This window comes from Elgaria multicarinata, chromosome 8 (genome assembly GCF_023053635.1).
Source record: "Elgaria multicarinata webbii isolate HBS135686 ecotype San Diego chromosome 8, rElgMul1.1.pri, whole genome shotgun sequence".
NCBI classification, from domain to species: Eukaryota; Metazoa; Chordata; class Lepidosauria; order Squamata; family Anguidae; genus Elgaria; species Elgaria multicarinata.
Genome location: NC_086178.1, coordinates 97,429,628 through 97,453,490, shown reverse-complemented (window position 1 = coordinate 97,453,490; position 23,863 = coordinate 97,429,628). Strand labels below are relative to the sequence as shown.

The 23,863-nt window shown below is 44.8% G+C and overlaps 1 protein-coding gene across 1 annotated transcript in view; it reads right to left on the bottom strand.

Moving 5' to 3' along the window:
• TMEM26 (transmembrane protein 26) overlaps positions 1-23,658 on the bottom strand; it is a 29,986-nt gene extending 6,328 nt beyond the window's left edge. Inside the window, exons 1-3 of the mRNA XM_063131639.1 lie at positions 23,468-23,658; positions 15,134-15,212; positions 1,767-1,844 (exon numbers count right to left, since the gene is read on the bottom strand). Of these exons, the coding sequence (XP_062987709.1) occupies positions 1,767-1,844; positions 15,134-15,212; positions 23,468-23,658 (348 nt within the window). The remainder of the gene's footprint in view (positions 1-1,766; positions 1,845-15,133; positions 15,213-23,467) is intronic.
• Positions 23,659-23,863: the final 205 nt, after the last annotated feature.

Here is a 23,863-nt window from a genome sequence, read left to right as displayed (position 1 = left end):
TACAGGGGACGGCAGAGCCCGGGTTCACAGGGACAAAGCTCTAGGATTTCTGAATTAGCAGGGATGATGTTAGCTGTGACCACCGCTACCCCTTAGGTTTCCCAGTTCCCTCTGGGTTTAGCTGCAATTCTACAGTGTCTGGGGAGGAAATGGATTTTCCCAGTAACCTTATATTGTTGGGAGATATCCCTGCTGTAATGCAAATCATTTGTGGGTAGCTTGTGCTTGAATGGGCATTTAAAGCCCATTGTCATTTCAAAAATAATACACAGAAAGAGATGGATCAACCCAGCCAACTGCATTTTTGGACCGTTCTTGAGGCTATGTGGAAACTGTTATGATGAACAGCTGCACTTCAAAATGTCTCACAGCAGACTAAATTGTTTTCAGCATTTTTTAAAGATCCAATATTCTCACCTAAACATTCAGTGCCAGCTACGGGAAGGAAACTTTTAGAGCTCTGAGTCCCGTTCTTGCCTGCAGCAGCACGTGGGGCTCTTTGCACTGAGGCTTTCAGCCGGGCAGCAGTTCCTGAATGTTCAAGAGACCATGTGACATTGCATGATCTCCTGGGCATTCCAGGAAGGTCTGCTGAAAACTATCTAGGCATCATGACAGTCCACATAGCCACAAGCACGGGGGTGGGGATTGCACGGGGCGTTTTTTAGAGTAAAATAAAATTAGAATGAAGATCACCTTGGCCACCTCCTATGCTAAAAAAGTAAATAGAATCCCTGCCCATCTCCCCAATGAGAACATTCTTCAAAATTCTCCTTGGCCTCTTTTGCTGGAGTGTTCATTTTGCCCCCACAAATTGCCAAAAACGACCAACTTGAAATATTTCCCATAGCACTCATATGAAGCCAGGCAGCATATGAGCTTACCCTGTTCTGAGTCCACTGGTCCTTCTAGATCAATATTACCAGTTCCAATTGGCAGGGGCCCTTAGTCACCAAGCCCTAGCTTGACAGAAGCTAGCAGCTGATCCAGGTGAATTGAAAGACTGATACTACTTTGGGTGGATTCTTTTTATCTAGACATATTAGGCCAGTGTGGATGTAATGCTAAACTCTAGTTTAGTGTTAAAAGAATGAGGCTAACCTCCCTGTAGGTTCATGCACTTCCCCCTCCTCTAGCATGGCCACGAGGAGGAGTTCGGAAGCTTTTGTTTCTGTTTTAGATTAACTACATCTTGCCTTGTTATCCAAACCTGGACAAACTGTGGTTAACGTTAACTATGGTGAGTGGAAACAAAATAACTTCAACATTTGTGAAGCTGCCTTGTTTTCACTAACCATAGTTGAGATTCACCATAGTTAATCTATAGCTAAATTGACACACTAACCTGGGGTTAATTTCTGATCTCCTAGTGCTAGAAACTAGTGAAAAGCTAGGCTAATGATTTAGTGCAAGGTTGAGGAACATGTAGCCCTCTGGATGCTTTGGCCTACAACTCCCATGATGCCTCACCATTGGCTATCCTGGTTAAGACAGACAGGAGTTGTAGACCAAAACATCTGGAGAGCCACAAGTTGCCTACTCCTGATTTAGTTATGTCCAAACACAGCCATTGATACTCCCTTTGTGTGACATTACCTGCCACAGCATTTTTGCACAACTGGAGGGCATTTGTTTATTTTGGCCTTTAACATGGATTACGGAATACTCTTTGCAGCAACAGAATTCCATCTATTTCAGATATCTTCATTTCAAGAATGAACTGGAGATTATCATTTCATGAGATAGTAAATCAAAAACCACCTCACCTTCTCTATTATGTGTGTGGTCTCACTTATATTTTTTTCACTGATATTCTGCACAGGCTGTTCCTTGTTGGGACAATGCTAAAATAATAATAATAATAATAATAATAATAATAATAATAATAATAATAATACAACCATCTCTGATTCTGCATAAGAATTAATTAAAATAACTTTGAATGTCAATATAGTTAATTTAACTGGATCACAAAAGAGCCTTCCTGTATTTTCTCCCAACTAATCACGTCCAACTAAGAAGGTCCCCACATGTGGCTTCTCATTCCTGTCCGTATCAAACGATGCATTCAGCCAGTTCAATGGAGAGCGGTTGTGCGCTGCACATGAAAGTCTCACTGCTTCTCTATGAACTGGGATCCATTGCTGGATCAAAAGAGAAAGACTGGGCTTTGAACTAAGCATTAATCCTAACATAAATGATAGGGAGACATGATAGCACTCTTCAAATACTTGAAAGGTTGTCACACAGAGGAGGGCCAGGATCTCTTCTTGATCACCCCAGAGTGCTGGTCACGGAATAATGGGCTCAAGTTACAGAAAGCCAGAATACGGCTGGACATCAGGAAAACTTCTTGACTGTTAGAGCAGTACGACAATGGAACCAGTTACCCAGGGAGGTTGTGGCCTCTCCCACAATACAGGCATTCAAGTTGCAGCTGGACATCCATCTGTCAGGGATGTTTTACGGTGGATTCCTGCATTGAGAAGGGGTTTGGACTCGATGGCCTTATAGGCCCCTTCCAACTCTACTATTCTATGATTCTATAAAATACCACTAAAGGCTATGCGGCATTGTAGCTCACAACCAGGACAGCTAGCTAACACAATCAGATAGTTTATCTCACATCTGTACCAGAGATTGTGAAAATCAGCACATCTTCTAATTACTTCATTCCCTGCATAAATAAATAAACAAATATGTAAATAATTAAGCCAATGAGTCATTTCTTTAGCCTGCCACAAGTAAAGGGCTGCTGCTAGGCCAGTGGTGCAAGTCTGGGGCCCTGGGCTCCAGAAGGCCCCCAAACAGCAACCTAAAAGCAGTGTCAGAAATCCCTTCCCCATCTACCTCTAGCCTAGGGTGAGCATATGAAAAGGAAGACAGGGCTCCTGTATCTTTAACAGTTGCATAGAAAAGGGAATTTCAGCAGGTGTCATTTGTATATATGGAGAACCCGGTGAAATTCCAACTTCATCACAACAGTTAAAGCTGCAGGAGCTATACTAGAGTGACCAGATTTAAAACAGGGCAGGGCTGCTGCAGCTTTAACTGCGGTGATGAAGAGAGAATTTCACCAGGTTCCCCGTATATACAAATGACACCTGCTGAAATTCCCTTTTGAATACAACTGTTAAAGATACAGGAGTCCTGTCCTCCTTTTCATATGGTCACCCTACTCTAGCCTAGCCCTGTTAAGCACTGGGCCAGCCAGCTGGGCCAGCCCGAAAGCCCCACAGCACACCATTTTATAAGTGAACTTTTTTTGTCTTTTAATATACAGATTAAACCAATCAGACATTGCCCCTGGGGGACACAGCCAATGAGGACATAGGAACGGCACAAAGCCTTCCCCTTTGCTGTTTCTGCTCCTTCATTGGCCAGGTCTCCCAAAGGTAGCGTAGGACTGTTTCAAATCTCTGCTTTACCTGCATGCCAGGTTCAGAGGAGAAGTGGGGAGGGGGTCTGACAGCAGCAGTGAAGGAGGTGGATGGTGGTGGTGCGGAATCTGACAGCAGCTGGGGGGAGGCAGGAAAACAACTGGCCAAAGGACCCTCAAAGCTAGCTGCACCCTTGCACTTGGCCATTGGCTTTGTGAGCTGAGATGTAGCTCAAAAGATGATATAGTCATAAAACTATAGTCATAAAAGAAGTGCAACGGAGGCTATGGACCCCTCCCCTTCCTCTCTTATGCTTTTGGTGTGGGGAATTGCTGTACTCGGACACCTCCCTGCACTGTTCAGGTAAGATGAAAAGCTCCAAACCATCTGGCAGGAGCCCATGTCGCAGCTCTTCCCCTGAGCCACCAATGCCTCCATTTTCAGAGGGGCAACATTGGGGTGAGAGGGGCCACCACGTAAGATCCTCCTCAAAGCTTCTCATATTGCATGCAGGAAGGTGCCACAATGCAACAGATCACTTGGCACAAAACTGATTTGGCAAAGGCCCCTGGGAATCACTTCAGAATTTTGCAAACCACCCAGAGAGCTCCAGCTATGGGGCAGTATAGAAATGTGAGATTATATATATGATTGTGAGGGATAGCAATGAAAACAATCCTTCTGTACCAAAATTGTAAAAGAATATGGTTAAAAACTGAGTTTGACTCTCACTGAGTTGCTAATTATTTGCCTAGAGGAGACCATAAAAATCTAAAGTAGAAAACTGGATGCGACTTTCCTAACAATCTCTTATTTCTGGCCAATAAAAAAAAAGATAACGCCAGAATTTTGACTGAGCTGTAAGCAAAAGAAGATTTTGTTCCCCTCCTGTTTCTTCCAAACAGAACAGATGGTCTGCAATGTAACTCGTTTCTCTCCGACTCTTTTAATGTTTGTATGCAATGTGCTTTAGCAAACGAGACCGATGCCAAAAGCTAAGAAACGTAGGGTGCAATCCTATGCATGCTTAGACAGCAAATAGTCCTACAACTCCCAGCATGCCCCAGCCACTATGGCTGGCTGGGTCATGCTGGGAATTGTAGGACTTTTTCCCATCGAACCATGCATAGGTTTGTACCCTTCTCCTGCAATCCTATACCTACTTACCCATTTAAAGTCAATGGGACTTACTTTTGAGCATGTGTGTCTGTGTGTATATATAGGCTGACTATATGAAAAGGAGGGGCTATATTGAGGGGCTCAAGTTAAAGGAAGCCAGATTCCGGCTGGACATCAGGAAAAACTTCCTGACTGTTAGAGCAGTGCGACGGTGGAATCAGCTACCTAGGGAGGTTGTGGGCTCTCCCACACTAGAGGCATTCAAGAGGCAGTTGGACAACCATCTGTCAGGGATGCTTTAGGGTGGATTCCTGCATTGAGCAGGGGGTTGGACTCGATGGCCTTGTAGGCCCCTTCCAACTCTGCTATTCTATGATTCTATGATTCTATGAGGACAGGGCTTCTGTATCTTTAACCGTTGTATTGAAAAGGGAATTTTTGCAGGTATCATTTGTATATATGGGGAACCTGGTGAAATTCCCTCTTCATCAAAACAGTTAAAGCTGCAGGTGCCCTGCCCTCTTTTAAAATGGTAACTCTAGTATAGCTCCTGCAGCTTTAACTGTGGTGATGAAGAGGGAATTTCACCAGATTCTCCATATATACAAATGACACCTGCTGAAATTCCCTTTTCTATGCAACTGTTAAAGATACAGGAGCCCTGTCCTCCTTTTCATATGGTCACTCTAATATATAGGACTCCATTGTTAGGCTGCAATGCTATGCACACTTACTTGGGAGTAAGCCCTGTTGAATAGAGTGGGACTTCTGACTGAATGTCCAGATGTGACTAAGAAGTCTCCAGTCTAAATTCTAATGCTGCCATAGATTCACTAGGTAACCTTAGACAAGCAGCCATTTCTCAGCCTCATCTCCCCACCTGCAATAATGGGATTACTTTAAAATATTGACCTACCTCACAGGATTGTTGTAAGGATTACTGAAATAATATATGTGCAGCAATTTGAACACTAAAGTGCCATATATATGCTGCATATGAAGTAACTTCGCTTACATAGGATTGTACTGATAAGGACATAAGAAAAGCCATGTTGAATCAGGCCCAAATCATATCTTGTCCAGCATCTGGTGGACAACCAGATGCCCACAGGAAGCCAGGACTATTCATAACTAGTATCTTCCACTGATTTCAATGATCCAGTTCAGACAACACTAGGGTTACCATATGAAAAGGAGGACAGGGTTCCTGTATCTTTAACAGTTGCATAGAAAAGAGAATTTCAGCAGGTGTTATTTGTATATATGGAGAACCTAGGGAAATTTCTTCTTCATCACAATAGTTAAAGCTGCAGGAGTATACTAGAGTGACCAGATTTAAAAGAGGGCAGGACACCTGCAGCTTTAACTGTTGTGATGAAGAGGGAATTTCACAAGGTTCCCCATATATACAAATGACACGTGCTGAAATTTCCTTTTCAATACAACTATTAAAGATACAGGAGCCCTGTCCTCCTTTTCATATGGTCACCCTAGACAACACACTAAGCCACGGTGGTTAAGCATTTTGAGCTAAACGTTATGGCTTAGCGTGTCGTGTGAGCCATGACTTAGCATGTCATGTGAACCATTCCTAACCATGGTGGCTACATAACCCCAGTTTAAACATACTCACTGACCATTTGTTGCAAAAATGGTTAGCGGCCTAACCATGATTTAACGTGTTGTCTGAACAGGCCCAGTAGGACTAACAACGCAATCCCACATGTCTGCTCAGAAGTGTTCATTAAGTCCATTGAGGCTTACTCCCAAGAAAGTGGTTATAGGATTGCAGCCTTAGTCACAGCATCCTTTGGCTCTGACTGAGTTCATGTGTTGGATGAGGACTGTGTGTTATCAGGAGATGCTACTCAAAGAGATGCTACTCAGTAGATCCCAGCCAATGCTCCTGGCTGAGCCATCTACTAGAGTAGATTGAATGTGTCGAATAAATGCACTCTCACATATATATGAATGTGTGTGCTGTTCCGATCATTGAGACATGCATCTGCTGACAAGCTTCAAGAAGGTTGGTGGAAGAACATCTCTCTGTGTCAGCTTTTTACTCTGGGGCCAGATCTACACAAAGCAGGATGTAACACAATGAAAGCAGTTTGAAACGGGAAATAGAATGTGTCCTGGGCCCCAACCATTGTCAGTGCACTTCAATACAGTTATAAAGCAGTAGTGTAGATACTGTCTTGCTTTAGTAAATAAAGACACTTGGAGAATACTGAATTTAGCCATTATACAGTAGGACCTTACATTAGAGGAAGAAAATTTTATACCACCAGAAGCTTGGACTTTATTCTCATAGAATCATAGAATAGCAGAGTTGGAAGGGGCCTACGAGGCCATCGAGTCCAACCCCCTGCTCAGTGCAGGAATCCACCCTAAAGCATCCTTGACAGATGCTTGTCCAGCTGCCTCTTGGATGCCTCTAGTGTGGGAGAGCCCACAACCTCCCTAGGTAACTGATTCCATTGTCGTACTGCTCTAATAGTCAGGAAGATTTTCCTGATGTCCATCTGGAATCTGGCTTCCTTTAACTTGAGCCCATTATTCCGTGTCCTGCACTCTGGGAGGATCGAGAAGAGATCCTGGCCCTCCTCTGTGTGACAACCTTTTAAGTATTTGTAGAGGACAAGACTCTATGGTCTTGTCCTCTACTGCTTTAAAGCACTTTATAACAGTTTTGACAACTGTATATGGAGTGTGCCATGGACCCCAACAGTTGTCAAAACTGTTATAAAGCGCTTTTAAGTGCTTTAAAGCAGTAGTGTAGATCCTGCCCAGGTAAAGCTACCCAATTTGGCTTCAGCTGCCTTTTTTTAAAACCTAGAATACCATCTAAAATGATCTCCTGCTTTAAAATAAAGACTACCTATCTCTGCAGGCCACTGGTAAAAGGAGCCCATGCAATTGCCTAGGATGGAAAACATTTCTAAGAGCAGCTGGATTTTCAAAAATGGAGAATCCAACCGTTTCCCATTGTTTCTCTATAGGGCAGCAGCAGGTCCTTCCTGTGAAACCATCACATGAACTGCAGATACCAGCTTTAGAAGAGCAGATTTTCCCAGGTCCACATGATGGAAGGACGAGGTTAAATTTCCTCTCCTTGCCTGCTCTGATCCATTGATGATAAATTTGGGATTTTAGACTGCAATGATATTGCCAGACACAAAGCAATTATACAGTCATATCTCTTTTCAGATATATTGTATTATGTATCTTTTTGTTTTCTTCGTGACCCTGTATATGATACCAAACCAAAGTGCAATGAAACAGATGAATTGTACCCTCTTCACCTGTCACTCATGTGGAAGGTGTCCTCATGGAGGAGGAGGCGTCGGGTTGTACTGCGGAGCTAAAGACCTGCCTATCCTCAGTGTTTGTACAGACAACTGAGCAGGAACCTCAACACAGAGCTCATGGGGTAGGACTAGCTCAATCTTGCAATGTCAGTGGTGGGACAAATAGTGCAATCCTTCACTCCTTCTTCTGCACGTGAGAGTCCTCCACATGATTAATGTTTAAAGAGAGTTTAATGCAAGTGACGTAGAGCTGCCTTTGAAAACTGTTCAGAAACTTCAGCTGGTCTACAATGCTGCTGCCACACTGTTGACCCAGGTCAGTTACAGGGAATACATGACTCTGTTGTTTTTGCAGCTTCACTGGGTGTTTCTGGGCAGGATTCAAAGTCCTGAGTATGACCTACAAAGCCCAATATGGCTTGGGAGTTGGGACCAGGCTACTTGAAAGACCTTCTCTCATATGAACCTGCCCAGGCCTTAAGCTCTTCTGGAGAGGTCCATCTTTCAAGACCGTTACCATCAGAGGTGCTTTGGGTGGTGATGTAAGAGAGAGGGCCTTTTCTGTTGTCGCTCCCAGGCTGTGGAACTCCCTGCCAAGGGTAGCTAGGGCCACTCCCTTTCTGCTATCCTTCTGGTGGCAGGCAAAGCCTGCTTTATTCAAGAAAGCCATTAGCCTGTAAGTGGGTCTGTGGGTTGAGTGCTGTTTTTACTCTGTAATTGTTATGGTTTTGTTGTCTTTTAATGTGTTTTGTTTTAATCTATTTGAAATTGGTTTTGGAATCTGCCTTGAGTACCATTTTTTTTAAAGTAGGAAGGCGGTGTATAAATCAAATGAATAAATACAATTTATTGTATATCATTGAATATTATCCTATATGTGTGTGTAGATCAGTGGTTCCTAAAGTGGGTGGTACTGCCCTTTTGGGGGCGGTGGGATTGCATAGGGGGGCGTTAAGAGGCAAGGGGGTGGCAGGGGGCCGCTAAGAGGCAAAGGGGCAGCAAGGAGGCGCTCAAGGTGGTCTTTTCCGAGAAGCGCCTCTCCAGAAGGTCTTAAAACCCAGGGACATTTTTATGGGAGAAGGTAGTTTGGTCCCAAGCCATATACGGGAAGAATCCACCCATGTATTAATACCGTTTAAGAAGAGTTGTTTTAACAGTAAATTGAAATGTTTCAAAAGCACCAAAACGCTAATGAAGAGACATACCCTGCTTGGTGTGCCCCGCCACTCCGGCTGCAAAACAGATTACTAAACGTGGTGATTTAAGACTCATGTTAAGTGGCTTTAAACCAGACATTGGGAAACTGCACTTCATCAAGCCCATCCATCACATTAAGAATTTACAGAATAGTGAGGTACTCTACCGCCCAGAGAGCTTCGGCTATGGGGCGGTATATAAATGCAATAAATAAAATAAAATAAAATCTAATCTTCCCTAGTTACTAAATGTGATATCTAATATTCTTGCTAAATGACTATCAGACTTTGAAAAGATGATATCACTGGATCAAGTTCATCAATTATGTTAATTGAATAAACTAAAAAAATGTAATTGGATTTTGAATAAATATTCAATTAATTGTTACTGTTTTGAATTTTGTTGTTATTATCTTCCTTAGTGGGTCATTGAAATCTGCTATTCTGAATAATGATTTTTATAGGGTAGGGTAGGGGGTGCTGGGCATGAGCTTGTGGAACCAAGGGGGTGGTTACTTGAAAAAGTTTGGGAACCACTGGTGTAGATAGATACAGACAGTATCCAATGCTGGCAATTTGATATCTATAAACATGTTGAACTAGCAGGAACATCCTCTCGTATAAGGGGAAACTACTGCCCTTGCTTGTGCAACCTAGGAAACTAGCTGAAACTGCCACATTTGGATCAGGACAAGTCAGCGGAGCCCCCTTCTGAGAAGTCCACTGACTTGTCCCATCCCGGAAGTAGTCATTTTGGCTGGTTTTCAGTTGCACTACACAGAGCTAGTTTCCTGTTGCACTAGAGGATATTTGTGCTAGTGCAGTGTCAGGATACATATTTGCCAGGAAAAGCCATGCAGTAGACGTGATTCATTCGTGAGGTTATAAAAACATGCCCTTTTCTTCCTCCCCACTACTCTTTTTTATTATTAATAATGTGACAAATAAATTTTTAAAACATATAATAAATGAGCTTTGCATACACAATGAAATATTCCAAACCACAATTCTTACAATAAACTAAAAAAAAGGGTGGGTGTGTTCCACATGTGCAGTAACTCATGAAAAAGCAAAAATGTATGCCTGATTTTTCAGACACCAAACACATTCATGCCATAGTACTGATTCTAGCTTCTCTGAGTTTACTAAGGCATTTCCCCCACTCCATAACTGCAATATCCCATGCTCTATTTGATTTCTTACATCTGGCTCCTCTGGCTAGATATTAGTTGCTGTGGGATCTTTGTCTCCTGGTCAGGGGCCAAGTCAGACCCAAGAAGAAGGAGAGGGTCCCACCAAGGGGATCTTGCCCAAGCTTCCTTCCCCTTAGCTGGAGCTGGCACAGAATAAAATGCCTTCCCTCACTGATCTAGTGACAAGCCTTTCTTCCCAAACAACCCAGAGCCCAACCTTAGATGGAACTAGTTTTCTCCAATGATATGTAAAGGATAAGAGCTTTGGGCCAGCATGTAGAAAGCTGTCATGGCCCCAACCAGTGACCTGACCTCTGACTCAGAGGAGAGCTCTGTCATATTTTTGGCCCTGGGTACTGACTGAGATATGGATGATCTAGAAGATGTGGGTTTCTAAAGCTCACCAGTCCCAGGGAGATCTGAAGATCGATCTATTGACCAGTGTTGAAGAAACCCCACTCTCCAATCGGAATCCAGAATAGTTGCCCACATCCCCCATCAGCCAGTCTAAGCCTTCTGAGGAACAGCCTCACCAATTGCCTAAAACCCTGGCAGTCACCTGCTCTCCCTTACCAGAGACACAAACAGGCTTACACTGTTGTTGTTGTTTTTATACTGTTTTTATGTTTTTTTAAATTTTTGTATACTTTTAATGTCTACTATTTTTAATTGTTGTAAACCGCCCAGAGAGCTTCGGCTGGGGGGCGGTATATAAATGTAATAAAATAAATAAATAAATAAATTACACAACCTCCAAAAGCTAGATCCTGTTCATCAGTGAGGAGGTGGGACTTGAGATAGACTTCAAGGCCAGCACCACTATAGAGGGCTCAGTTCTGCTCTGGATGGTACTGCAACAAGCTATTTACCTACAAGTAATCCTCAATCCTACAAAGCTTGTATCCAGATGACTCCCTAACTTGCTTCCTCTGTATAACCTCCCTTGGCTTTAGCATGGATTTCTAGATTCAATCACAAATACCTCTTGCCTCCTGGTCTCAACACCCAGAGAGAATAGAAACCCAGTTTTAATTCCGTGAACACTGACAAATCACTTCAGCCTCGTCTATCTCACAGGGTTGTTGGGAGGATGAATTAGATGTGAACTGTTACAACACAAGCATGAGTAGTGTTATGGCCCTGGGCAAACAGTGAAGAGGTGCATCAACTTGGGGCACAGGTATCTCCTGTGTAGTAAGGCAGGAGGCGAAATAATCTCCACCCCCTTGCTAAATGCTCTCTTTCCCTCACCGCCAGCACTCAGTGCAGCATAGCTGTCTGTAGAAAGCAATGGAAGCATGAACATCACACGTCTGCTGAATGAATAAGTTTAATAATTTATCAATTTTTAAAAATAAAATCAAATGCTCTTTGAAAGAATTGCTCTTCCAAATAATTTTATGAACTATTTACAAAGGTTTTCAAACCATTTATAAAGTGAAGCAACACTCTGAACTTTTCACAAATTAATAAGTGAGCAGGACCATCGGGCAGTTTGGATTCCCCCCTCTGAGGTCAGAGACAATGCTCTGACCTTGGAAGAGATCTGAACACACACACACACACACACACACACACACACTTGCCCAAGGCCTTTACAGATGGCACAGAGAGAACCATGTCAGCTGCTTCTCTGAGCTTGGAACCTTGACCTCAAAGTGGGGTAGGGAGGGGAGGAGACCAGAGAGGCCAGGGGCATGTCTACACCAGGGGAGTGGAGGGGGAGGACGTCGCAGCCGCCAATTCTTTTTCAATTGAAGACAAGTGCAAGAGCACTCCTTTGAAAAGGTAATTTTTTAAAAACAACAACAACAACAACAACCTTCACACTCCCCTCCACCCCCAATGCGCACAGAGCTCCTGAAGAGCTCCATGCCCCATGCCCAGTTCCCGGCTCCTCATGTTTACTTGTGAGGAGCTGGGAACAAACCGGGATGGCTGCCCACACATCCTGCAGTCTCAGGACGATCCTGAGATCACAGGAAAAGCCAGGATTAAAGCCATCCCAGCTATCCCGGGGAAAGGGAGGGACAATCTCTCCCTGTCCCCAGGATCCCTTGTGCGTCATGTTCAATTCATCCTGGGCCTCCTCCATCCTCTTTCCCTCCCCCTCTGAATTGTCTCTGCTAGAGGGGCTGAAGAGCCTGTCTAGTGAAAAAGCAAAGAATGGAGAGTGGGGAGGCCAAGGTCATCTCCCCTGCTCCTTCAACTCCACCAGCTTTAGCCCAGCAAGGGCTAAATAGATGTTACATTACGTCCATATCTAGCAGCTATGTCTTTTTTTCATTTTAACTCTAGAGTAGGTGGAGGGAGCCTGATCTGGATTGGGACCTATGGTGGGGTAGGATATTTTAATCCTTTCCCCCTGCTATGGGCCCAATCCAGATTGGGGACCCTGCTCCTACTCTAAAATTGAAAAAAGATGTACCGTATTTCTTCGATTCTAAGATGCCGTCGATTGTAAGACGCACACTAATTTCAGTACCACCAACAGAAAAAAAACGCTTTGATTCTAAGAAATAATAAACTAGGGATGTGCTCCGCTTCTAATCGGACTGGCGAATTAGAAGCGGAGCGGGGGGCTTCGCCTACCGTTAAGGAGGAGGCGAAGAGGATTGGGGGGCCGGCGGAGCGTGGTGAAGAGGATCGAGGTGAAGGCAGATCCTTCGCCTCGATCCAGAGCCCCGCCGGAAAGGTAAGTGGGATTTACCGGGCCCTGCCGCTGTCGCCCGTGCGGCGACAGTGGCAGGGCCCGGTAACACCCCCCCCCCGCCCTCCTCTCCCTTACCTGCCTCCATCCACGGTCTGTCGGCGTCTTCAATTGAGCCCGCGGTTCAACCAGGAAGTCTGGGCCGCTTGCTGCCCAGACTTCCTGGTTGAATCATGGGCTCAATTGAAGACGCCGACGGACCGTGGACGGAGGCAGGTAAGGCCCCCCTCTCCCTTGGTCCCTTACCGGGCTCTGGCGGCGACGGCGGCAGGGCCCGGTAACCCCCCCCCCCGCCCTCCTCTCCCTTACCTGCCTCCGTCCGCGGTCCGTCGGCGTCTTCAATTGAGCCCGCGGTTCAACCAGGAAGTCCTGGTTGAACCGCGGGCTCAATTGAAGACGCCAACGGACCGCGGACGGAGGCAGGTAAGGCCCCCCTCCCCCTTGGTCTCTTACCGGGCTCTGCCGCCGTCGCCGCACAGGCAGCGATGGCGGCAGGGCCCGGTAAACCTCCCGCCCTCCTCTCCCGGCCTTACCTGGCGCCACTCCCCTTCACTGCGGAGCTCCGATTCGGAGCCGGAGCTCCATGTTGAAGAGGAGCGGAGTATGGGCGGAGCGGTGCGGGCCGATCCGAAATTTTCGGATTGGCCCGCGGGGCGGAGCGGGGGGTCTGTGCACACCCCTATAATAAACGCACCTGCGATTCTAAGACGCACCCCATTTTTAGAGATGTTTATATGGGGAAAAAAGTGTGTCTTAGAATCGAAGTAATACGGTAGCTGCTAGATACGGATTTAAAGAAACATCTGTTCTGGCCCGCAGGTCTTAACAGAAGAATGCCATTCTTCTAAAGACCATGACCTAGGCTGTTTGGAAAGGCTGAAGCCTGACATATTTTCAAAGGGGAGTGACACCACACAATTGTGGGAATTGTAAAGTTAGCCCCAGTAAATCTCCAGGGAATACACAGCAGTCCATATTGGCCACTGACGAAGACCCTTTGTCAAAACGCATTTGGCCTCTTTCTACGTGGTTTTAGCTACACGTTGGTCTGTGAAATATGTTATTGCACTTTTAATGCAATATCATTGTTAACCTTTATTTTATATTTTTGTAATTAAACATTATGGTTTCATTGTGTGTGTATATATATATATATATATATATATATATATATATATATCCATAACTTTTTGTTGAGCATTGCTGTCCTAAGCCTACTTACTTGGCTGGGAATAAGCCCCACTGAAATAACTTCTAAGTAAACAGCCGTAGATTGTCCTGTAATTTCCCTGTTTGTGTGACCTCGGTGTATTGGTCCAAACATTAATGTAATGTCACACAATTACGTACTCGGCTTTTACTGTGGTATCGAATGCAAAGTGTAAATGAGGCATGACAATGAGCAAGAGAAATGACATTAATGTAATCATAGCTGGCCATGTATCATAAAACAGGAAAAGAAGAAATGTAAATGAAACACAAATTGCCATTTTTAATGGTACTCTAACAAGTGATGGTGTATGAAAATCTCTCTGTGAAGTCTAGCATGCTACTGAGAGATAGATTACGGTTTCAATGACATGGTACAACTTGTGCGGAAATGTCTTTCCAGTACGGTAACCCTTTTAACTCAGTCTGCATGAAACAGAAGGTCTGCTCCTACAACCTGTGACTGGGGTGGTTTATGACCAAATAATACTGTCAGTATTGCTTGGAACATAATAGAAACTGTATAAATATTTCTAATTTGCCATTTGATTCACTTATAGCTTCTTCCTATAACTAGACTTCTGTCTGATAAAACAAGCAAAATATGTATAATTTTATAATCCATTTTCTGTACTAATAAGAACTGGATTTTGCAGTTTGTATGGATTATGCAAATTGAGCATATTTGCATAATTTCTTTTACTTTGCATTATGTATATGGCAACATTTCTATTTTATAAGCTACTATTTGCATACTTTGTACTCAGTTTTTTGAAGGCAAGTCAATAAATACACTTGTATTTGTTCTGAGTCTTGGGCCCGCTGATCCAAAATGTTTTGATACCTCAGAAAGAAAATCCAAATGATATTCTCTCCCTCTGAAATAAAAATATAATACTTAATTCAATAACTGACAAATCTGCTGTCCTTTACCGGTGCCCCAAATTTGCTGCCTCGCTCACTTTACATCTCGGAAACATCCATATCTATCATATGTCGTAAAAATCAACAATACCTGAAACTCAGAATGAAGCTCCAGAAGCCACAATGAGGGTACTATGCTAATCAGATAGATAAATATTGCTGGTGAAAACCTAGGAAGGAATAAAAAGAAACTGGTTTTACCATACGTAGCAAATATTGCATAGCCCATCAGTTTCCTCTGTCAAAGCACTGAACAAATAAATTAAATACATGTGATGTGATGACATATCTATAATAATAAATGAGGAAATGTGTCTGTCTGACAGCACCATAGTGCCAAGACGATGAAACCTATACACCTGATGCTTGGCATGCATTCTAAAGTTATGCTGTAGATGCGCAACTCAGAGTTATTTCATTTTTAAAATGCAATGACTAGTTTTATTAATTTAAATGTGTCTGTGTGTTTGAAACTGCAGTATCATCTTCAGTTACTAGGTGGCAGACTTCCCGAACAAGTACATCGCTTTGCAACTGATATGGTTTGAGAGCAGCAGGGAGGAGTCTGGAAATTAGACTTATAATAGTGTCCCTTGCGTTGTTGTGGTGCAGCTCCCCCTTAGGAGAAGCCTTTTAGTATGTAGGGGGGAAACTTGCACAAAAATTGTGAAACCAATTGGTGGTTGGGGGAAAGGGGGTGGGGCCAGGGGAAGAGAATGAGGAAGGGGAGTGGCCATCTGGGGAATCTTGGAGAGCTAGACGGGGATGAAGGAGGACTGGATAAGGCCCCTGGGGTTGAGGTTCCCCACTGCTGCTCTAAGACATGGCCTCCCTCCCTTCGCCATATTTGGGGATATAGCTCTTTCCCTCCTCGTAGTCAAGCATATACTGGACAGCCATCTATGGATACTTTAAACTGGATTCCTGGACTGAGCAGAATGTTGGACGCAGTGGCCTAAATGGCCCCTCTCAGCTCTGTGATTCTTTGATAAGAATATTCCTGTTGAAGTTTATTCTTGATTTTCTACCGGTGGTTTATTCTTGATTTTCTTTTATTTTTACTTTTTTTGTTAATTGGTGGCGAGAACCGTAACAATTGTTGAAGTTGCTTAATGAAAATTTTCGAATATACATAAATAAATTGCGATATGGTTGCAGAAATGAGAGTTAAATTTAAAAAAAAGTGTTCACAGTTTTGTTTTTAAAAGGACTGCAGACCCGATAAACTGCTCCCCCAAGTTTTTTGGTGCTCCTCCCAAACTTTTAAGTTGGCTAGAAGCCTGCCAATATTCTTTGCGTTTGGCCACACCAGCTCTTGCTGATGCTTTTCAACTGAAGCTCAGAAGCACAACAAGTAGTACCAAATCAGCATATGCAAAATATCTTCTGTTTAGCACACACAGAAAATTAGTTGATGATGGCACAGGTCTTGTATGGCGCCCCTCTCCGAGTCCTGCTCTCATAAGCAAGACTCCAGGTGTGCCAATGGGGAGGTGAAAACGAGCCTGATAAACTTCCGCTCCCCTTCCTCGCTGGGAAATTCAGAGGCCCAGTGCAGATTAGGGGTGTGCACAGACCCCCCGCTCCGCTTCACTTGCAGATCTGCCATTTTCCAGATCGGGCCGCTCCGCCCCGCCCCCGCTCCACCCACTTCCGCTCCGCTCCGCCCGGAGCTCCGGATCCGGATCCGGAGCTCCGTTTCCCCCCCCCCATAGGCTTGCATTGAAAGCTAAAAAATTATACAACTTTTTTTCTGTTCAAGTTAGAAACCTCATGTTTGGCACCATGACACCTCATGGGGATATACACACGCATGCCAAGTTTCAAAGCAATCCCATCATCCCCTGATTTTTGGCGAATTTTTGAAAATCGGGCACCCCACACACAACATCCCTGCGAGGTGGGCAGGGGAGGAGGGAGGGAAGGCAGGCAGGCATGCAGCTGGCATTTCTGGGGGCATAAGGAAGTGAGCCAAGGATAAGCCAGTAATGCATATAAAATGGAATAAATCAATCAATAAACAAAGGAGGGGTGGAATTAAAAGCAGCAGTGTTGCTCAATAAACAACAAGAAGAACTTTTTTTAAAAGGCTATATCTGTCTTTTACCAGCAATAGGGGGACGTGCCCGGGGGAGGGGGAAGTAGCTGCCAGTTCAAGACACTGACAGCCACAGCTCTGAGAAGAAGTAAAACGCTCACTTCGACTCAGAACAGGCATTGCTCCACCACTGAAAAGTGACCATTCACTTCAACTCATGATAGGCATTGCTCCACCGTTTTACTCTCTTTGGAAGGCTCTAATGGCCTTCCAGTGCAGGAGAGAGTGGGGGCACGTCCACGATGAGATGCCCTAGGGGAGCTCATCCCCTTGCACCACATCGATTCAGTTGTTCCCCAAGGTTAGGGTGGGGAGCAGTGCTGTGTTTCTATCTCTTATTCTTGGCTTAGTATATGATTTCAGGTTGTGTTTGTGCATTTGGTGGGGCTACTGTGTTAAAAAACACGGGGAAAAGCCCGTTCAGATGAAGAAAGAGAAGTTTCCCAGAATCCCAAGTTACCTGTTTTGCCTATGCCCTCCTCCAACTTTGGGATCATCATGACCGGGAGCTGACTCTGCCCCTCAGCCCTTTGAAAAAGGTATTTTTCCCGCCGATTTTTTAAAAACGTCTAGCCCGCGACCCGTACGATGCAGAAAGTTGAGAGTGGTCTCAAAATGACCCCCATCCACGACTCTCTGTGCACAAGAATTTTCAGAACGATAGCTTAAACCCCCCCCCAGTTATCCCCGATTCTTTCCCTCAATGCAATCCTATGGGCGAAAAGCCGAAAACGCAGTTTGAGCCGCGCGGTTGACCCGATTTTCACAAAAATATAGCCCGCGACCCGTACGATGCAGAAAGTTGAGAGTGGTCTCAAAATGACCCCCATCCACGACTCTCTGTGCACAAGAATTTCCAGAACGATAGCTTAACCCCCCCCCCCAGTTATCCCCGATTCTTTCCCTCAATGCAATCCTATGGGCGAAAAGCCGAAAACGCAGTTTGAGCCGCGCGGTTGACCCGATTTTCACAAAAATATAGCCCGCGACCCAGACAACGCAGAAAGTTGAGAGTGGTCTCAAAATGACCCCCATCCACGACTCTCTGTGCACAAGAATTTCCAGAACGATAGCTTCAAAAACAACGTAGTTATGCGCGATTATTTGCCGCAATGCAATCCTATGGCGAAATGTTTTCAAGATGGCGACCGGAGCGCTCCGCCTGAACTCGGAGCTCCGAAAAATGGGCGCTTCTCTTCGCCTTGCTTCTAGGGGGTCCGCGGTCCGCTCCTACTCCGCCTCTGGGTAAGGCGGAGCAGGCCAATCCGCTACTGCTTCTACGCTCCTAATCGGAGCGGAGCACATCCCTAGTGCAGATCTCCGGATTGCAACCTCAGATTCCTGCTAAACTGGCACCTTCAGTGCTTTTAACTTCTGAATTCTCCTAACATTCCTTTTCCTAATTCAAAAAAGGAAAAAGGGGGGGGGAGGGAAAGAAAAGACACTGACCACTTAATGTCCCCATTCAGAAGACACCTTAAACCACAGCTTTAACCATGGTGGTTAAGCCAGAAAGCTAGGCCGTGTTCAGAAGACACTTTAAACCATGGCTTTAACCACTGTGAATAAGGCTTTTTGCTGTAGTCACCGTGGTTAAAGCCGTGGTTTAAGGCGTCTTCTGAAACGGCCAGGCTTTCTGGCTTAACCACCGTGGTTAAAGCCGTGGTTTAAGGTGACTTCTGAACAGGGCCATTATCTCTTTCTGTATGTGGATTTCCCTACTCCCAACCAACAGCCTTTCAAATAAGGAAGCAATCAAATGTGCCTGGTGAAATATAAAGCAGGTGTTCAAACTGAGAAACAATAGTGGTGGAAAGACACATTTTGCAAGCTCAGCTAAAGACACTGCCCTGGGATGGCTATATTCCTGCTAGGATTTCAGTATAGGGGAAACCCTTCCAGCTGGCCTGCTGCTGCTGCTGATCTAATGAAGATGCCTTTAGCCAACTGACTTTGGTTCAGGCCGCCTCTTCCAAGAAGGCGCCTTGAGAAAACATTCTTGTCAATCTCGCTACATTCCTTCCTCCGCGGGTCTGTCATTAAAAATGAATACATCACAATCACTTGGTAGCTATTTCATTAAGGATATGAAATAAAGGTATAACTAGCACACACACACACACATACGCACACGGCATTGGTGTTGCCTTTGGGGGGGTGGAGAGCTTGCACATGCACACACACAATTAGCTGTCCCCTTTGGGTCCCTCTCAGTGGCAGTTTGGTCAGCCAGTATCAGCGTGGTGGTGGGGGGCAGTTTGGTTCCTACCAAATGTAAGCATTCACTGACAAGGGAGAAGATTAAAACAATGCACGCAAAAATACTATAGGGTTGTAGGCTACCCTGGTTTATCCTAGGGCTGTGCGCACACACCCCGATCCACCTCGGAGGCCGGCTCGGAGCCCCTGAAGCAGCCCCGGTTTGGCTTGAGGGTACTTCGGGGATTGCCGAAGCTGAGGCAAGATTCGGGCCCTCCGAGGTGACTTGGACTTTTCTGGGTGCTGGCTGTGCCTCCACCATCTGCCATCACTGCCACTTGTTTAGTACCTCTATGGCCACAAACAATGGTGGCCATAGAGGTACTAATCACTCAGAGGCCTCGCAATATTTTAAAATGGTGCAGCCTACTTCCTGTCATTTGCGTTGGCAGCACCAGAACCCGCCAGAATCAAGGTGGTGGCGGCGACAGCGGACGGCAGCAGGTAAGGGACCCGCCAAGGGTCGGCTCTGAAGCTTTGGAGCCAATTGGCTTCAGCTTCAGGCCGCCTCGGGCTTCGCCAGAACCTCCTCGGTGAGGTTCTGAGGACAGAGATGCATGCTATGAAGCCTAACCTGCACCCTCTGAGTTAGTTTACTGCCCTCAGGTGTGGTGGAAGGCACTGTCCCATCACCTGCATTGAAGTAAGAGTAAATTGTTTAGCCAGACAGTTTCTGTACATGGAATGGGGGAGTGGGAGGAATATTGGATGAAACCTTTTGGTGGATGGGGCTAAATGATCCGTTTTCCACTACCTCACCTGACTCAGTCTGCAGCAAGTCAGGCCAGTTAATGAATTTTCTGTGTAGTTTTATTTGTGCATATGGCCATAATTTGCGCAAATTTCAGCCACAGTTTCTGCAAATCTTTATTTGATTAAATTGCGACATTCCCCCCCCCTTGGGTCCTGTGAAGTGCTGCTGAAGACCTACAAATGAGTGGGCTCATGGATTGGTGAAGCCTTTGGGGCTGGATCAGTCCTCACCTAGGCTTAAATTCTTTGCAGGATCGTATCCCAGGGACTCAGAAGTGGATGAAAAGGTCTGCCTGCTTTATTGGACAAACAATTATGGTGTCTTTCAGGTTTCATAAAGCAGTACAGGGCCCGTTTCCAAAGGTACACCCAAGTACTAAGACACTATTTTCATTTTCGGGGAGTGAAGTCAGAGAAGCAAACTGTCAGCCAATGTCATGACAGATGCATCACTGGCAAGCACTGCAAACATTTCACTGTGGCTTGAGTAAAGACAATTAATTGGCCACATGTGCTAGGCTTTCCCCTTAAGCATGAAAGAAAGAAAAAAACTTTTATAAAATGCAAGTTGAGAATCTAGCTTGGTTAGATCAGTGGTCATGAATCTTCTTTTTTCAAACTAGAAAAATCTTAATCTGCAACATGGGGCCTGGTTTAATATTTCAGGGTCTCTATTTTCCTCCACCTCCTTTCCCTCTCTGTTTCTGCCCTTCTCTCTAGGCTTTGTTCACACACGCATTTATTTCTATATTTATTTATTACATTTCTATACCACCTAATAGTTGAAGCTCTCGGGACAGTTCACAACAGATGGGCATTCACTGCTTGCATCTAGCAGGGGGGCATGCATCCCACGTGTTTCTAGAGTTGACTTTGCTTTTGTGAATTAGCCATCACATAGATTTTTTAAAAAGGGGTATTATCTTATCACCTTGCCTCAAGACACAATGGAGGGTTGTTTTTTTCAACTGAGTCAGCTCACAGATTTAGTTGTGCATTTTCAAGTGACGTGAGAAACCATAAGATGTAGAAACATGTGTGAGCTCCTCTCTTTTCTATCCTCTGCCCCCCCCCCAATACTTAAATGAAAGCAAATAGTGGCAATGCAGTTTCCTCCCCACAACCTCACTTTGGCTTGTGACCCACTCACTCAGCCTTCCCAGTACCCCAGATGTGTTGGACTACAAATGTATCACTAGGGCACTGGGCAGGGGACAGCTGAGCTAGTTGAAAACCAGTGGTGTTAGAGGAGAGCCAGAAATATAGCCATCCCTAAGCCAGACCTCACACAAAGGAAAACTGCCTGCTACAACTCTTTGGCATATTCTAGCTGTAGACATGCACTGTGATTGATTCATTCTCTTAATGAATCATATGGGACATAGGGGGAAGTCAAATCAAGTGGAGGCTGGTGGCTCCTATTTCAGTGGGGCAGCGAATCCGCTCTGGGTTTAAGGCAGAATCCGTCAGAACTCTGATGGTGCTATCCAAGGTACTGAACCCAATCTACACCTTGGATAGCTCCTTTTAGAGTCCTCAGCCCTTTGGATAGCTCTTTTAGAGTTTGGACTGAAATAAGAGCCACTAGCCTCTACTGGTCAAATCATCTTCCATGAGTGGGCTTTCATGGAAGATGATTGTTTTCAGATAGTTAATTCTCTTTCAGCCATTTCACTGTTTATTGAACTTATTAAAGGAGTATAGGACTTCGACTTCCATTCAGTGCTTAGGACAGGCTTCTCCAACCTGGTACTTTCCTGATGTTTTGGACAAAAACTCCAATTAGTCCCAGCCAACATGGCTACTAGCAGGGGATGATGGGGTTGTGGTCCAAAGCCTCTGAGGGGCACCAGGTTGGAGAAGGCTTCCATAGGCCATTTTTGAATGTGTGTAACCATCTTTGTTGATGACATGGCATTGTCAAAATAATATGGTGTTTGTGGGCTGGGGGAATAATCTTTCCTGCAAACAGAGGATACTGTTGTACTGGATCTTTCATGGGGCTCCAATTAAAAATCTGCAATAAGGATATGAATTTGGTGTGACTCATTCATTCATTCATTCATTCATTCATTCATGTTTTCTAGGAAGAGCAAAGTCTGTCATTCTAAGAACCACGTCAGTCAAAAGACTGAAAATGCCTGGAACATTGGGAGACACGGTATGTGTGTGTATATATATTCTGCTGACAGTACATTTTTCTGTTGGCTTACATTGGTCTTTGTTGCAGTCAGGCATCACTTTATAAATGATAAATAAAGTCCCAGGGAAGCCGTGGATAAATATTAGTCATCAGTCATAGGAGGAGGAGGGAAAGGCATTCTGGCAGGCTTGCCTAGTACCGCATCTCAAATTTACCATGGAATCATTATATAGATTTTATATAAAGCAAGACTCTGGTCCTCACGGCCATTAGGATAATATCCGATTTAAACCAAATACTACCAATCCACTATTGATTGATTGCTTTGCTTTGCTTTGAACCCTCCTTTCTATCAAGAAAAATGGCACTCAAGGCAGCTCTAGAGCCAAAATTTCGGCCCTGTGCAAACATTATGCCAATGTAGGGGGAAAACGCACCAATAAGCGTGGATGCTAAAAAGAGAAATCAACTCTGGTGCTTGATAAATGTGTTAAAAACTATTTTATTCTTTAAATAAAGAATAATTGAGATCCCTGAGATCTTAATGATATAGGGCAGGATATAAATGTTTTAAATAAAATAAATTTTAAATAAATATTAAGCTGTTGTTCAAACAAACTCAAGCCTTCTATCTAGATAGTGCTTACTTCAGAGATGTCACTTTGTTCACGTGAATGCACAAAACTTTAACCATGTCCTATCTTTCCAAGAGCCCCTGGTGCACAGAAATGCCAACTTTAATGCAGACTGTGGCAAAAAATCACCAAGGGAACCAGGGCTGTGCAGTCCTGTCATCCTCTAGCCTTCCCAGCTTGCGTTAAGCACGACCAAAAGAATTCTTCTGAGAGTGTAAAATATGCCACCCCATTTCCCATCATGTTTCCTGTCCCAAGATTTTTTTAAAAAAAGTGGAGAAAAGTTTGATTTGGAAACAGCATGTGCCAAAGTTTCCACAAGGAAAGAAAGAGAAAGGAATGAATTTGAAGTTAGGCAGGCTGAAGCACAGTAAGGAGGTTGGGGGTGAGGAGGACCTGAAAATGTTATGAATGACAAAGGGCAGCAGTTCAGGTAGCTGCAAGCTCTGACTTCCGGAGCAAATAAAAAAGAACCGCAGAGAATGAGAAACAGAGAGAGAGAGAGAGAGAGAGAGAGGCTGTCGATGATCAGCTTACCATTTGTAGCCTTTTCCTTGCTTAAACTTGAGAGTGAGCCCTGTTTCCAAGCAGAGGGGCAGATTAAGCAGCGCCAGCAGCCAATATTTGCGCTCCTTCTTCACTTCGGTCACCCTCCAGACCCCAATCAGGGAATGCAGGACAAAAAGCAGCCGGGTGACCAGGGCATTCAGCAGCACCAGCAGTTCCATCGCGAGCTGACCTCCTGCCCCCCCGCCCTCCAGCCCCAGTCGGGAACCCAGCGCCTCTGAGCCGCGAAGGGAAGAGCCGCGGGATGGTCTGTCTGCGCGCACCGCAGCTGGGCAGACCTCTCCTCTTGTTCCATCGCCACAAAGGGGCCCATTATAACAAAATAAAAAAAAGAGAGAGAGAAGAAACGGCCTTGTCCCCTCCCCC